Source organism: Haliotis cracherodii, unplaced genomic scaffold (genome assembly GCF_022045235.1).
Source record: "Haliotis cracherodii isolate W230 unplaced genomic scaffold, xgHalCrac1.p SCAF_1, whole genome shotgun sequence".
NCBI classification, from domain to species: domain Eukaryota; kingdom Metazoa; phylum Mollusca; class Gastropoda; order Lepetellida; family Haliotidae; genus Haliotis; species Haliotis cracherodii.
In genome coordinates, this window is record NW_027266264.1 from 84428323 (window position 1) to 84444560 (window position 16238).

The 16238-nt window shown below is 40.4% G+C and overlaps 1 protein-coding gene across 1 annotated transcript; it reads right to left on the reverse strand.

Annotated features, from left to right (window-relative positions):
• Positions 1-4699: 4699 nt before the first annotated feature.
• LOC139469925 (arrestin domain-containing protein 3-like) lies at positions 4700-14479 on the reverse strand. The gene is made up of 8 exons (XM_071252284.1): positions 14362-14479; positions 12984-13130; positions 12020-12246; positions 10835-11017; positions 10432-10614; positions 6299-6446; positions 6158-6244; positions 4700-4848 (listed from the first exon to the last, which is right to left on the reverse strand). Exons 1-8 carry the CDS (start codon positions 14477-14479, stop codon positions 4700-4702), a joined length of 1242 nt encoding a protein of 413 aa, XP_071108385.1.
• Between the last annotated feature and the right edge of the window lie 1759 nt (positions 14480-16238).

Below are 16238 nucleotides of genomic sequence, written 5' to 3' on the forward strand. Positions count from 1 at the left end.
AGTAGATTCAGACAATAACAATCAACATTGATATCTAAATTCGCCAAAACATGTCATTTAAGAGATAAATATTGATATTTGGTGGTTATATTGGATTTATTCAAATGATTGAGTATTCTACATACATCCTTGGGTCTGTTTACCCCAATGTAGAAGTTCAAATCACTCAAATATGTCATCAGAGACCAACAGTGTCTTGACATTCTATGTCTAGCCATCAAACTCTTGGCGGCCATCTTGGAATTTTGGGCCACCAGGGGGCTCTGGTGACGGAATTTTTTATCTAAAAGTGGTAACTATACTTCAGTGAGTAAGTGTGCCAAGTTATATGCATATATGTCCTAGCACACTGTTTTAGAGATAAACGATTCAACAGTGTAAACACACATTTAGGAAACTTGGCGGCCATCTTGAATTTTTGCAGATTTGTCAATAATCAAAAACGTTCAGTTGTTGTGAATATCTTTTTAGAAACATATCATGGTTATTTCGCAATACAACATATGTTTTTTTTCATCAAAGCATTGCCCTCATCTGACATATGGAAGATATATTGATAATTGGTGGCCATATTGGATTATGCAAATTAGACATATTTCCCAAACTGGGATTGCTTGGGACTTTTAGTATGTTGTTTTTGGGACCTTGTAGAAATGCATTGTGGTTAAATAAATTCTGTTGCAATTTGTTCCACGTTTAGTGAAAAAATGGCCTAGATTGCCTGGACTACATAGGGAGAATTATGTCCCTTCTATGTCTCCCACACTGACGACCAATCAGATTCCACCTCTCATATCACTTGCATTTGCTTCAAACAAAATGGCGGCGTCCAGGCAAGACGATCTGGTCGATATTAAGGATCTTCATTGTAGTGAAACGAGGCTTACCCCACAAAGTCCATCAAATTACTTGAGCACTTTGATTCAAAACATGAAAAGATTTTTTTTTAATTCTGCAACAATGCAGTTTACTGCGTGCAGCTTTGCCCTCTACCAACAGCTCAATTACCATGCCAAAGCACTACTGTTGTGAGGCTATATACATGTCTCACAGTTGAATGTCACGCCTTTCCTATCAAACACCCCTTTCCAATCCATAGGGTTAGCCTGCTTAGGGCTAGGCTAAGCCATAAATTACCTTTTCACACTGTCCTCAATAATCCAATGAGGGTAATCCTATTAGAGTATAGCCTGTTTTAACGTATTTTGCTCGATTGGTTACTCATTTTGATGGACAATAGCAGGCGTGGATTCTTCAAGAAGATGAATGGAGACGTCAGTAACATGCATGTGCAATCATTGTTTAGTTAACTGTGCATGCGTGTTAAAGAGGTGCTAATGACCCGTTAAACGAGCACTAATTGCATGTGATGGCGCTCTTGGTCCAGTGGAAGAGCGTCGGCTAATTAATGCACAAATTTGCCAAATTGGTAAGCTTGCGAAGCAGCGCTAATTGGATCTGAAAAAGTGCACTACTCCCCATAATTCCAGCCCAGTTCTGCAAGGGAGGAGACTGCAGTCCCTTGCCTCAGGAAGATGTCTAGCGGTAGTGAGAACTAAGATTTTGATTTTAATGAGATTGAAATAGTGGAGTCTGTAAAGCATAATGAGAACATTTTTACGAAGCTTGTGGAATAGGGCCCTGAAGAAAACTTGTGACCATCTGATGTATTATGGGCAATGGTAATAAATGTCACACAGTTGGTTCAAAAGCAGACACAGTACCTCAATTCAGGAGTTATTATCTTGTGTACCCCATCACCAACTGATAACAAGGTTCATACATACATGGGATATAAACATTCGAGGCCTTCAACTGTCATTTTCAAGTCATTTTTTTTAGTTGGGTTATAAGAAGCAGCCTGTCAGTATCCAGCATACTATGTATTAGTTGTAAGACCTAAAAAGCATTATGAACATCATAAATTGGCAATTGAATGATTTTCACAACAAATACTTTAAATTAAGTCTGTTATGCATTCTTCAAGGTTTTTGGCACATTGTTATATCTATCACTGTTATTAAACACACTCAACATTCTTTGTACATAACTATACGTTTTGTGTGTCTTAAAACTTTTATTAACAAGGTTATGTCATTTTGAACAAAGTCAAGACTTTTAAAGCTATTTTGGTGACTTTCCAAGCTTTTCCAGGTTGACACTAAAAATTTAGGCTTTTCAAGAGGGAATTTAAAACTCCAGACCTTTTCAAGCCTGCATGAACCTTGGATAACTAAAATATTGACTTCATAGAATTTACAGACATCTTGTTGGCCCTCTCCTAGTTGATGCAAGCTTCAATTATTGTCTAGTGTACCCAGACCCAACTGATAACTTTGACTTCATAGCAAAAGATGTTTTGTGACTCCTCTCATAGTACATTATGCAGGAGTGATAATCTACCTCAGTTCACCTGATATCTACTAGGATGGGAGGGTGGAGGGATTGTGGTGTCAGTCAATGTACGTGTAGACAGGAGTTATAATCTACCTCAGCAACCTCTGATATTTACTCTTATGGAGGGTGGAGGGCGTTGCCCCTAATGTAATACCACTAGAAGGGCATTAAAATCTACCTCAGCACACCCGATATCTACGCTGATGGAGGTCAGCATAAACAAGCATGAAATACTCACATCCCCCGCCAATATGACATGTCGGGTGTGTGCAATGCATTAGCTCCCTGAGAACTATGTTCACAGGGCCGTTTTGTAAAGAAATGAACTACATTTTTCACGATCTGCTCCGGAAACGAGGACTACCTCCATTTTCAGTCTTAATCAAAGTCGTTGCCATGGAAACTCGAAAAATAACTCTTAAAAAACTAAAAAAACTATCCAAAGGCACCAGTTCACCACTAGACCAATCAATGTGCAAAATATGGTGAAGAAAATTGGTCGGTTTTCAAGATCTGCTCCGGAAACGAGGACAACTGCCATTTTCAGTCTAAATCAAAGTCGTTGCCATGGAAGTCAAAATTTTTTCCCCCAAAAAATCCCAAACTATCAAAAGGCACCAGTTCACCACTAGACCTATCTATGTGCCAAGTATGGTGAAGAAATATGGTACGGTTTTCAAGATCTGCTCTGGAAGCGAGGACTACTGCCATTTTCAGTCTAAATCAAAGTCGTTGCCATGGAAACTCAAAAAATAACTTTTGTAAAAATCCCAAACTAACAAAAGGCACCAGTTCACCACTAGATCTAGCTATGTGCCAAGTTTGGTGAAGAAATATGGTACGGTTTTCAAGATCTGCTCCGGAAACGAAGTGTGACAGACGGACGGACGGCACCCATTCCTATATCCCCCTTCCACTTCGTGGCGGGGAATAATAACTAGAAGAGTATTATAATCTACTTCAGCACCCCTGATATCTACTCTTATGGAGTGTGGAGGACTTTGCCCCTGTCGTAATATGAGTAGACGAGCATTATCATCTACTTCAGCACCCCTGATATCTACTCTGATGGAGGGTTAAGTGCAGAGTGCTTGTTGCCCGTCATAATACAACTAGAAGGGCATTATAATCTACCTCAGCACCCCTGATATATACTCTGATGGAGGGTGGAGGGCAGAGGGCTTGTTGCCCGTCATAATACAACTAGAAGGGCATTATAATCTACCTCAGCACCCCTGATATCTACTCTGATGGAGGGTGGAGGGCAGAGTGCTTGTTGCCCGTCATAATACAACTAGAAGGGCATTATAATCTACCTCAGTACCCCTGATATCTACTCTGATGGAGGGGTGGAGGGCAGAGGGCTTGTTGCCCGTCATAATACAACTAGAAGGGCATTATAATCTACCTCAGCACCCCTGATATCTACTCTGATGGAGGGTGGAGGGCAGAGGGCTTGTTGCCCGTCATAATACAACTAGAAGGGCATTATAATCTACCTCAGCACCCCTGATATCTACTCTGATGGAGAGAGGAGGGCAGAGGGCTTGTTGCCCTTCATAATACAACTAGAAGGGCATTATAATCTACCTCAGCACCCCTGATATCTACTCTGATGGAGGGTGGAGGGCAGAGGGCTTGTTGCCCGTCATAATACAACTAGAAGGGCATTATAATCTACCTCAGCACCCCTGATATGTACTATGATGGAGGGTGGAGGGCAGAGGGCTTGTTGCCCGTCATAATACAACTAGAAGGGCATTATAATCTACTTCAGCACCCCTGATATCTACTCTGATGGAGGGTGGAGGGCAGAGGGCTTGTTGCCCGTCATAATACAACTAGAAGGGCATTATAATCTACCTCAGCACCCCTGATATCTACTCTGATGGAGGGTGGAGGGCAGAGTGCTTGTTGCCCGTCATAATACAACTAGAAGGGCATTATAATCTACCTCAGTACCCCTGATATCTACTCTGATGGAGAGAGGAGGGCTCTGCCCCTGTCGTAATGAGTAGACAAGCATTATCATCTACTTCAGCACCCCTGATATCTACTCTGATGGAGGGGTGGAGGGCTTGTGGTCCCAGTCTTAATACAACTAGAAGGGAGTTTTAGTTTACCTCATCACCCCTGATATCTACTCTCATGGAGTGAGTGAGGGAGTATAGTTTAATGTCATTTTGTGGAACACTCCAGCAATATCATTGCAGAGGAACACAAGAAATGGGCTTCACACATTGTACCCAAACCTGGGCCTTATGCATGATGAGAGAACACTTTAACCACTAGGCTACCAAACCTATGATGGGGGGGCAGAGGGCTTGTTGCCCCAGTCATAGTATGTGTAGACAGGAGCATAGCTATTGTCTTCCTGCAGATGTTTTTCATTCTCCCCTTCTTCCTTGGTGCCGTCCTTGCCAAATACACACTCTTCATATGAAGGTAGGGCTGAAACAGAGAGTATCTCATAAAGATAATCATCATGTTTCAGTAATGCGTAGTGACAGAAACTCCTTCTTAAACGTAGATGACATAATAACTAGAACAGACAATACCAGGTTTCTCTGGATTTGTGTTTCAACCCATAATATTAACACACTTGGCTGGCCATAGGTTTATTTGTTTGTTTGCTGTTTATGCCACACTCAGCAATATTCAAGCTATATGACAGATGTCTGTAAAATAATCAAGTCTGGACCAGACAATCCAGTGATGCCATGAGCATCGATCCACGCAACTGGGATACGATGACATGCATCAACCAAGTCAGCGAGCCTGTCCACCCGATCCCGTTAGTCGCCTCTTACAACAAGCATAGTCGTCTTTTATGGCAAGCATGGGTTGCTAAAAACCTATTCTAACTTGGATCTTTACAGGTCTGGCTGGCCATAGAACTTATACTATGAACACAGATATCTGTCTTGATATTCAATCTGACCTACAATCATCAGTATGTATAAAAAGGATATTTACAATGCCATAGATGTAAGTTGCAAAATACGAAAGAGAAATTCTGTCTGTGCATATACAAAAGTAGTTATTGAGCTTTCAAAACAATCCCATGTAATTGGGATTCGGAACTATGTATTTTCATGTCAAACTTGTTGCTATGGAAATTGGAAAAAAACCCACCCATAAATTACAAAAATCCCTAAATAGCAAAAGGCACCAGTTGACAACCTGGGTTTTGTGTGAATGCTCGTTCCACCCATGACGAACAGGTTTGGTTGTTGATGAAACATAGTGATAGCTAAATTTACAGATTTTTTATTCATGCACCGATTGTCCTTAAATGTAATATCCAGCTATATATGACTGTTTAAAAATCTCATAGCAACTTTGACTGGAGTAGGTCCAATAGTTTTTCAGATATTGTAGTAAACGTTGGTACCTTAAATTAACTTCCAGACTATAAGTCAAACTTTAGCCCTTGGTTAATACATGTACCAGGTTTGGATGAAAAGTCTTTCACTGTTTTCAATTTGAGCTCCAGAAAAGAAATCCACCACACCCTTTTGAGACTATGCACAAGTTCTTTCCATGGAAATCGAGAAAAATAAAAATAAAATATCAAATTTGTACATGTTGTATATAATCATGAGAAAACTAATTCAATGACAGAGCCAAACCATAATTTTATAATGAATACCTTGCAGATACATGCTAAGGACGTGCTCACAAACAAGCACATGAGGCTAAATATATGCAATCATACTTTGTTACTTAAATTCATAACATTACATCTGAGAAAGCATACCTGGGGGATAAGCTGGTGGGGCTTCAGACCCTGGCAGAGGGGCTCCTGCAGGGGAATGTTGGGCTCCTGTGTCTGGTTGGGGGGCTCCTGCACCAGGTGGGGGGTAAGCTCCTGCAGGAGGGGGATAGGCTCCACCAGCACCTGCAGGATTTGGCATGATCATGGGGGCCCCTACTGGAGGGGCAGTGGGAGGATGCTGAGCAAGGACACTTTGTAGAGGGATGGTGCCAATTATCACTGGTAGAGGGATGTCAAGATCAAAGCTAGGTCCTGAAGGAGTCACTTCAAGCTGTGAATAGCAAACATGTCATAGATAAGTGTCTGACATGGGAGAACCTGTAATTGCTCTATAAAATCTTCATTCTGTCAGCATGAGAAGTAACAACATTTACAAGTTCAAAACATGAAAAAGGCAATATTTTCTCATGAAATCCACATATCAAAATTAAACATTCCACTGCATCACTTCTATTAATATGGAAACTGTTCCCTAAATTTGAAAAGAATCCATGCAGTAGTTCTCAAGTCATAGGTCATGCAAATGTTTAAATGAAAAAAGTCTAACAAAACTTGTTATCATACTTCCATGTCAGAATGATGAGATCAGACTGGCCGACAGGATCTTCATAATATACTATGTATCATGCCTGTGAGGGAAATACATTTCTGACAGGAAGAATAAATCCCTTTCACCCCTATAAGTGGGAGAGATATGACAATTGATATATGGTAACAAGAAAAGGTACAGATGATCGACATGAGGATTGTGAGAATATGCGAGAAATACCAAAGTTAACCCACCTGGTCACCTTGTCTGACCTTTCCGAGGTCAGATTCTATTCAGGGAGTCATCATTATTAAAATTTGGGTAAATATTTTTATAGCTTGTACCTTTTATCATCATCCTTATAGAGACTGTAGACAATTTTGATTTATCATCCAAACCTGGCTCCCACAGGAGATATCGCTTGGGTTAGATCAAGCGATATCTACACTCTAGATATCGCTGCAATGAAATTACATCACAATGCTTTGCAGACCATTGTGATGTCACTGGTTACCATGACGTCACAATCAAATGACATCACTAATGGCTCTGCTACTGAAGCTGTTAGCAGTACTTTTTACACTGAAGACACTGCTGATTACTGTCTATAAATTGAAAAAGTTGGAAGAATGATAAATAAAATCTCACACTCGTGTCTTTTGATATCAAATATATCAACACTCGTTGATAAAAGTGAGAAAAATCCTCGGCAAGCCTCAGAATTTTTCCACTTTTATCAACTCGTGTTGATATATACTGAGTCAAATTAAAAACTTCACATTTTTAAAAGTAATCCCATATATGATATACAACGGACAAATGTATCAGAGAAGGTAATTTTTAATCATTAATGTCCAAAGAAGGATTTTAATTAACAGTGGTAACCATAATTTGTTCCAAGCACCTACTGTATTCGGTAATAACATCAACAGTTTAAATCATAAGCCCAAAGCACGAGAATCTGATGGCACACAAGTTCAGTAGCGTGTATGGCCACCATGTGCGTTGACAACTGCCACACAACGCCTCCGCATGGACCTTGTGATGCTTGTGAACACATGACTGGGAAGACAACGCCATTGTTGCTGCAAAATGGTGCCAAGATCTTGCAAATTCTGTGGTTGGTTCTGGAGAGTGAGCAGACTTCTGCCAAAAGCATCCCAGACGTGTTCGATGGGATTGAGGTTGGGAAACCTTGACGGCCAGTCCATGACGTTGACTCCCGCACTCTGAAGGAAATTCCTTGTCAAAATTGCTGTGTGGGGTCTGGCATTGTCGTGTTGGAAGATCAAACCGGGTCCATGTGCTGCCATAAAAGGCAGAAGTTCTGGTGCCAGTACCTGGTCGAGGTAAGCAGCAGCGTTGAGGTTGCCACGGATGACAAGAAGCCTGGAATGTGCATTGCCACAGAAAGCACCCCACACCATGACACTTCCGCCACGAAATCTGTCAACTTCCTGTACACAACACTGGGCGTAACATTCATGACGGCGCCTCCACACCCTCGCCCTACCATCAGCAAATCGAAGATTAAATCGGGATTCATCACTGAAGACGACTTGATTCCAATTCCTTTGAGTCCATCGTAAGTGTCGCTGTGCCCACAATTGACGTTGACGTCTGTGTAATTGAGTCAGAATCTGCCCGCAGTATGGCCTACGTGCTTGAAGGTGAGCAGTTCCCAGACGGTTTCGAACAGTTTGCACACTCAGTCTACCCCTAAACAGTTCATTTCTGGTTGAAGTAGCTGTCAAAAATCGGTTGCGTAGGTGACGTAAAACAATCTGACGCTCCTCTGCATGTGACGTCACACGTGGTCGACCTGGCCGAGGGCGATCAGCGGTGGTACCCGTTTGCTGTAGACGCGTCTGTAAATCATAAACAGTCCGTCGACTACAACCCATCGTTCTTGCGACTTCAGCTACGGACGTTCCCGTCTGCAACATGTCGATGGCACATTCATGTTGCACATTTGAAAGGCGTGGCATGACAAATAGCCGTAAAGACTTTTGTTTTCTTGTGTTTTTCTTTTTTTTGTTTATGACTGCTAACAAGTATGGCTGACAACACTTTAGTGCTGTGCACATGATTTTGATTGATTCACCTGCGAAAAACGGGTGTTATCTGAAGACAATACGTGGCAATTACTGTTTAAATACACAATAAGGGCCCACAATGATAACTGGTCAAAATGTTAAAATTTTAGGATTGTGAAGTTTTTAATTTGCTTCAGTATATTTGATATCAAAAGACACTCGGATGAGATTCTCTATATCTCACATAAGAAATAAACGGTCCTTGTTTATCGTACAATAAAACATACAATAAAACACTGCACAGAGAATAAACCACTCAGGGCTGCGCCCCTAATGTTTTATTCTCCCTGCAGTGTTATATTGTTCAACGAACAACTCCCACTCATCGTTTTTTTTTCAAATGTATCCATAATGAAAAAGTGTTATCCCTTGTTTAACAATAAGATGGCAGTGAAGTGAAATGAGTTAATGTTGTATAATTGCAGTCTGAAAATTTCAGCAAAATCATGGCTAATGTGTAATTTTTCACTGTGTGCCACCATAGGAGTAAGTGAGTGAGTGAGTATGGTTTTATGCCGCTTTTAGCAATATTCCAGCAGTATCACGGCGGTGGTCACCAGAAATGGGCTTCACAATTTGTACCCATGTACATGTACCTATGAGCCTCACATAGAAAGACTTGCCTTAAAGACATTAAAATGATTTATTTTTCAACATAATCATCTTCCACATTGATCCACTGTCCTGATGGAAGAACAAATCTTTTTTCTGCATCCCACGTCTCATAGTCTTGATGTCATCACACAATTGCCTCAAAAGAGCAGCATAATATGCTCTGTTTCTTGTGACATGATGACATCCTTGGCATCCCAGAACATTAAGGCCAAAACCTTTCCAGCTGATAGGACAGTCTTGCCTTCTTTTGTGGTGGTGATGTCAAATGATTCAATTGTTTTGATTGTTGCTTTGACTCAAGGCAGGTAGTGATGAACCCAGGTTTCATCCATTGTAAATCACTGTTGCAAGAACTTTTTGGCATCAGCTTCAAACAGAGCTAGATTGTCATTTTTTTTATCAGACATCAATAGCTTTGGAACACAATAAGCTGATAATGGAATGTACTCCCTCCTGGAAAATGACAACTGAACTAGCAATATGGGGCTCTGTCATTCACAAGTCGGGCATCACCATCTTGTGGATTCTCTGGATTATTTCTGGTGCTGCCGATGGGAAAAGGCTTCCAGGACAGGGTGATCTTCAAGGCTCTCCCTGCCAGGTTTAAACTCTGTTGCCCACCTCTTTACAGCGACAAAGGAAGGGGCTCCTTCCCTAGTGTTGTACTCTTCATGGAAGGTTTTGGATGTTAAGCTCTTTTTCTCAAGATTGTCCATTTTACTGACACCTGCACACATACAGACTCGTCACATTGAGACAATTTGCTCAATTGACTCAGTATACCTCTATGACATCATGTAATGTCCACAACAAAAGATTTCACCATTATGTAATTCCTTGTTAGTGAGACTCAGAACTTAATCAACCCTTGTATTTTCATTCTGATGGAATATGTCTCCTGAAATGGCAGTGTCTAGTTTTCCTGTATTGTACTGTGCTTCATGTCACAACCTTACTATACAGATATAACAATAACAGTTAGTAGATATGGATACAGAGTTTTGCGAGTATCCCACCTGTACAATGTACCCTATGTCGATGATGTTGCAGCCGACGAGTAACGATGGCGGCAGTGGTGGAATAACCAGTTGGTCACCATTCCAGTAATCATGTCCCCCTTTTTGGATCTTGCCATGCATCAACCTTGCAACCACACGGCTTGAAGTTCTTGATTTCCTGATAGCATGGTATATTGTCACCTGCATACAAATATTTTGAGAGATGGGATAATAAAAATATAGACCCAGTAGTCCACTTGAAAAAGAAATGCTGTGTATAACACAAAACACTGAAATATATCCAATGACTATAAAACAATACAAAACCAAAAGTAAACCTGAAATAATATCTTGTTATCTAGTGGAATTATTTTCGTATCATAATGTACACAATACTGAATTATAGAATTATTAAACTCACCATTGTCATTTTCACAGATGATGACTTTATTCTCCTGTTTGACTGGTTGTCAATTTCAGCCTTGAGAATGATGGCTTCCCCGGGAACATATCCCTGTCTGTCGATGGAGAAGTTAGCAGAGATTGGTCCTGATGCACAGCACCAGCAGCAAAGTGTCTTGGACTTGGCACATTGAGCAGGTATCTACAAGAAATCCACAGTTCTGTATCTTTAAAAATCAACAAGCTCTGTTTATTTGTTCACTGAGGTATTGGTATTGTTTGATCCTCATGATCAAGAAAAATTGTGAGTTGCATCTCTTAGTTGAGTGGGACTGTCCACAACTGCAAGTAGGTCAAGCTATTAGGGACCTTAATGCTGTAGTAATGAACAGTATTCCACATATATCACTGCTTGATCTGGAGGAATGCCCTAAGTGTCACTGGTTGCAGACATTTATCACTTTTATAAACCTGCAAGCACAGGCATGGTCTTAAGAAATTAAAGATGATAATTGGGGCAAATGTGGGATTTAAGCCCATAATCATCACACCGAATCTCCTCAGAGATAGCCTGTTCATGGAGCTCTCTATACTGTCGCTGCAACCAGTCGCATCTCCCCACTTCTACTAGTCCTTAAGATACTATTGGGCAGTTTGGCAAGGACTATGGGACTAGTCACCGTATTCATATTTTTGAGTTTGAAATTAAACCACCTTGTGTATAAACATCTACCGCTCTAGAGTTGCTCTTGAATGAAGTAAAATAGCATTGGTTATTGCCCCACTCTTCCTAACAGTTTGCTCCATGTCTTTGGCGAAATGTACATCTTGTACTCAATGTATTGCAGAGAGTTTACATTTTAAATAACTGAACATCTGCTTTCTTTTAAATTTATTATGAATCATGAATGCGTCCAAAATTTATTGATGTTATTTATATCTTATTGTTCATAGTTCATAGTTCATAGTTCTAATCTAGTTTAGTGAAATATCTTTACTGAAATGAAGATTACAGCAGAGTTATGCACATACATGTAATATACATTTACAATGAGGTATTGCCTAATAAGAAAGTACATCTTTTGCATATGCACAGTAGTGGAATTGTTCTGAAAGTTGATCGACTTGAGAATGTAACAATAACAGTTAAAATAAAGACTAAGCAATTCTTTCTATCCAACATAACCTCACTTAAATGCCTTACCCTTGCATTTTGATCCTGGTTAAGATCTAGTATACAAATCACTGTGAACATCCTTTTCGTTTCGTGGTTGAATTTCCATGGTTTATCAATGATTCCTTTAGCTGTGTAACGAACATAACCATATTCTCCTTCAAAGGACGATGGAAGTTGAGGTGGGAGTTGAAACTCAAACGGGAAGGTGTGGCGGCCAGCAGGCAGATGGATGTTCTCCCCGGACTGCTGCTTCCCTACAAGGAACAGATATAAAAAGGACAGAGATGAAAAGAGGCACTATCCAACCCAGTGTTCTCAGAGGGAGTTGGTTTACATTGATTTTAGTAGTTTTTGAGTAATATCATGGCTGAGGACATTTCATTTCTTAAATTTCTACATAGTTTTACCTACACAAACGAAAACAAAAACGATTGTAAGCTTTGTGTTCAGTTTGTAAGTTTGTTTGACTTTCTAATGCCACTCAGTAATATTGGTCATATGAAGGCAGCCCGTAAATAAATCTGACTTAGTACCCAATTCATATGAGTCAAGACTTATGCACAGAAGTGAATTAAAAATTAATGTTGCTTTCACAATATTCCAGTCATGTAGCTCCACACATTACAAATGTAAGTTCTAATAAATGAGTAGACCCAAATAACCACTTAATAAATTTACCCTACACTAATCAGATGCATTATTTTATTATAAAGCTGTCTGAGGAACTACTGTACCAACAACAAATGAAACATTAAGCATCGCTGAAGCCTTACCTTAACCACATGTATGTTTGAAACAAACAGTGAACAAATCAGACATGGTCTGAAATATCTAAAAATTTAAGAAGTTATGCAATTAATTTGCATTGTGAGTTGATGCAAATAAGTAGATGGCTGTTTGAATGATTAAAGCCAATTTGATAGTATTATGTGCAAAGGACGCAATATTTTGTATTGGGTAAACATGGTAAAGCCCTGGTACATGTACTTACATCTACCAGCCAGCAATATGTCCTGGTGGAAGTACTGTTCCTCAGCAGAGTAGTGGTAGGTCACTGTATGCCGGTTGTCTCCAGAACCTGTTGTATGTCTCTCAGTCCAATGTACATAGGCACTGCCTTCAAACTGGAGATGAATCCCTGAAAAATATGTTTATGGACATATATTATCACTTACAACTGCGGCTTCCTGCTTGATCTCTTAATAGTTGTATGCATATATAGAGTCTAAGACCTGTATTTGATCAATACTTGTATTAATGGACCGGACAAAAACAAAATCTCATATTCTGTCAATACGGTCAATGCTCTTCTCTGGTCCATAAAAACAGGTGTTGACATACATTAGATCTACATTTGCTTACAACAGAATTCACAAACACAATTTGTTTTACCTAAGTAACATTATCACTATGATATGCAGGGATGAGAATGGATATTTTCCTTTTCAGCTAAAACTTCTTTGCAATATGTGTGGTCCATAATTTGGGGGTGCTTATGGGGGAAACCATCAGTTTTAACAAGAATGTGTTTTTGATTCCTTTTCCGAAGCGTAAACCAGAGAACTGTTTCAGGTAGACTGTTGTTGAGAGGGGTTTAGTGGGGACGAGTGGATAAAGTTGCCGACTGTATTGATATGTTCAGTAGATATGGAGAATAAGAGATCTTAAGTTTCAGTCTCAACAGATGGACAGACTGATGGATATCAAGCGCCACTATCTACGTAATGAACTTTCTACTGCACAAGCCACAGTCATGGCGTTTGAATTTCAGCCTTTACTTGGTCATGGGGCGAGCAGGAAATTTGGGAAGAGCTAAGGTGACACAGTGTTTACCCGTTCAGTAATTGGTGGTCTTCAGATATGTAGCTGCCCACAGCAGATTCTTGTAGAGTAATGTTGTAATTGTGTTAGATTGGAGGGTATTATGCATAATCAGCTTGCTCACTACATTTTGTGACCTGCGAAGATCTGGGGTAGAATAGGTCTTCAGCAACCCACGCTTGCTGTAAAAGGTGACTATGCTTGTCGTAAGAGGTGACTAACGGGATCGGGTGATCTGGCTCGCTGACTTGGCTGATGCATGTCATCATATCCCAATTGCGTGGATCGATGTTCATGATGTCAATCACTGGATTGCCTGGTCCAGACTTGATTATTTACAGCTGCCATTATATAGCTGGAATATTGCTGGGTGCGATCCCATTAGTCGCCTCTTACGATAAGCATAGTCGCCTTTTACGGTATGGGTTGCTGAAGAGCTATTCTAGACTGGATCTTCACGGGTCAGTTTATTTGGTGAATGTCTCTGGATCAGTCAATAAGATTAACTTTACCCTATTGTGTCTCAACTTAAATACGTAAGATAATACCTCTCATTTTCATAGTGTCTATGAGTTCCACCGTGACATTGCCCTGCACGACCTGGCCTGCGTAGTAAACACCCTGCAAGTTGCTAAAGGACACCACGAAAATGTTCGGCTTCTCCATGATTGAACTGAGATCGACTGCGATGTGATCAGCTTGATCTTGTTTGATAGGGGATCCAATTCTTCATATCTCAGGGTGACTTGTAGCTAAAATATCAATTATTTTGTGTGTGCATATTTCAATGTGAGCATTGTAATGAACGTATCATGGAAAAATAATGACACAAATAATTTCCTGGTTGCTAATCAATGAAATCACTTGCTAGAATCTACATATCATGATATATTGCTATTACTTAAATCTAATATGGAGGTGAACTCTCCATGAAGGAACTCTCTCCATTAGAAACCTTCATGGTCAGTTCATACTATCTCATCTGGATACAACAACTTGAAGAAATAGGGTATTCCTCCAGTAAATGCAGCCTTGAGATGACCTACAAGGTCCTCAGGAGTAGATCCACAACTGAAGATCTGTTTCAACTGTTTGGCAAGCCAGATCAGCGCCATCCGGACGTGAACCAGACATTTCACCCCAGTCTGCCCCTCATCCAAATACTGAGGCAAATGGCTAATCCGTTATTGTCTGAGATGCCTTGTTCAGTTGGTACATCCAGTAAGGAAATAAGGCGACTGGTGTGCTTACAGGGAGATGCAAGTCTGTCGATGCTAATGAGGTCCTAATTATTAACCCCAACTCTGATGAACTGCCTTTCCATTGATGGTCCCCAGCACCCTGCAAAATCACCTTGGCGCTGTGTGCTCCTTGGCAAGTGAGACAACAGATGATCCTGGACCAGCACACACTATGTCCAGGGTGTCTTGAGGTCGAGAGTGAGACAGGGACTTTTTCACAAAAGCGATCTTAGCACTAACGTGATCTTAACTCCCCAAGCGTTGCCTAAAACTTAGCACATTCGTTGCGCTGAGATTACTTTGTGAAAGTGAGCAATGTTTCTAGGTAACAATACAGTTTAATCAGCGTTAGAAACTGGCACTAATCCTTTAGTCCTTGCCAAACTGCCCAGTAGTTAAGCCAAGGTATCATAAGGACTAGTAGACATTTGCCATTTTTAAGGGTTTTGCTATATGTTATCATCATAAGGACTAGTGGACTAAAAATGTTCGTTTCTACCACTGTTTACTGAGTGCAGCTTAGACTGGTTCAGGCTATCGACTGTGGCTATATCGCTTCGCTATCCCAACTCTATCCTTAACTCTGGGATCCCCTTGCCAATGACATCCATGAAGATCCATGGTAGAATAGCTCTTCAGCAACCCATGCTTGCCATAAAAGGTGACTAAGCTTGTCGTATGAGGCGACAAACGGGAACGGGTGTTCAGGCTCGCTGAATATCTGGTCCAGACTTGAATTGTTTACAATTTTTATTATTTATTTTCATTATTTCATATAGCTGGAATACTGATGAGTAAACATCAAACCAACCAACTCTTTCCGATAAACGTAATACTAGGTCTAATGACACGGATAGATGCGAGCGTCAACCATACCTTTGAAATGTTTCAAAGGTTTTGTTGACGCTCGTAACTGTCAACATTTCTCAATCTCCCGGGTTTCCCCGACATACACAAATGAATACAACATTTGTCTTTCAAAGTATGGTAAATGACTCCCCATCGTATAACACAATTCCCAACTTTAAATCACTGGGAACTGTCAAAACACTCACAATGGCGGCCAATTCAAAAGCAAAAATAGTATATTTTTTGTTCGTAGAGCCACTGTAGTATTATCACCTCAGCTGACAATGTTATGATTAGCCGCTGTAATGGATGCGTATGATGAACAAGTGATGACA

Excerpts from the sequence above, each read along its gene's own strand:
- LOC139469925 (XM_071252284.1), bottom strand. The coding sequence starts at position 14,479 with ATGGAGAAGCCGAACATTTTCGTGGTGTCCTTTAGCAACTTGCAGGGT. Across the intron at positions 12,247-12,983 it reads CATATTGCTGGCTGGTAGAT|GGAAGCAGCAGTCCGGGGAG; the intron begins GTAAGTACATGT and ends TGTTCCTTGTAG. Across the intron at positions 4,849-6,157 it reads CCCACCAGCTTATCCCCCAG|CCCTACCTTCATATGAAGAG; the intron begins GTATGCTTTCTC and ends TCTCTGTTTCAG.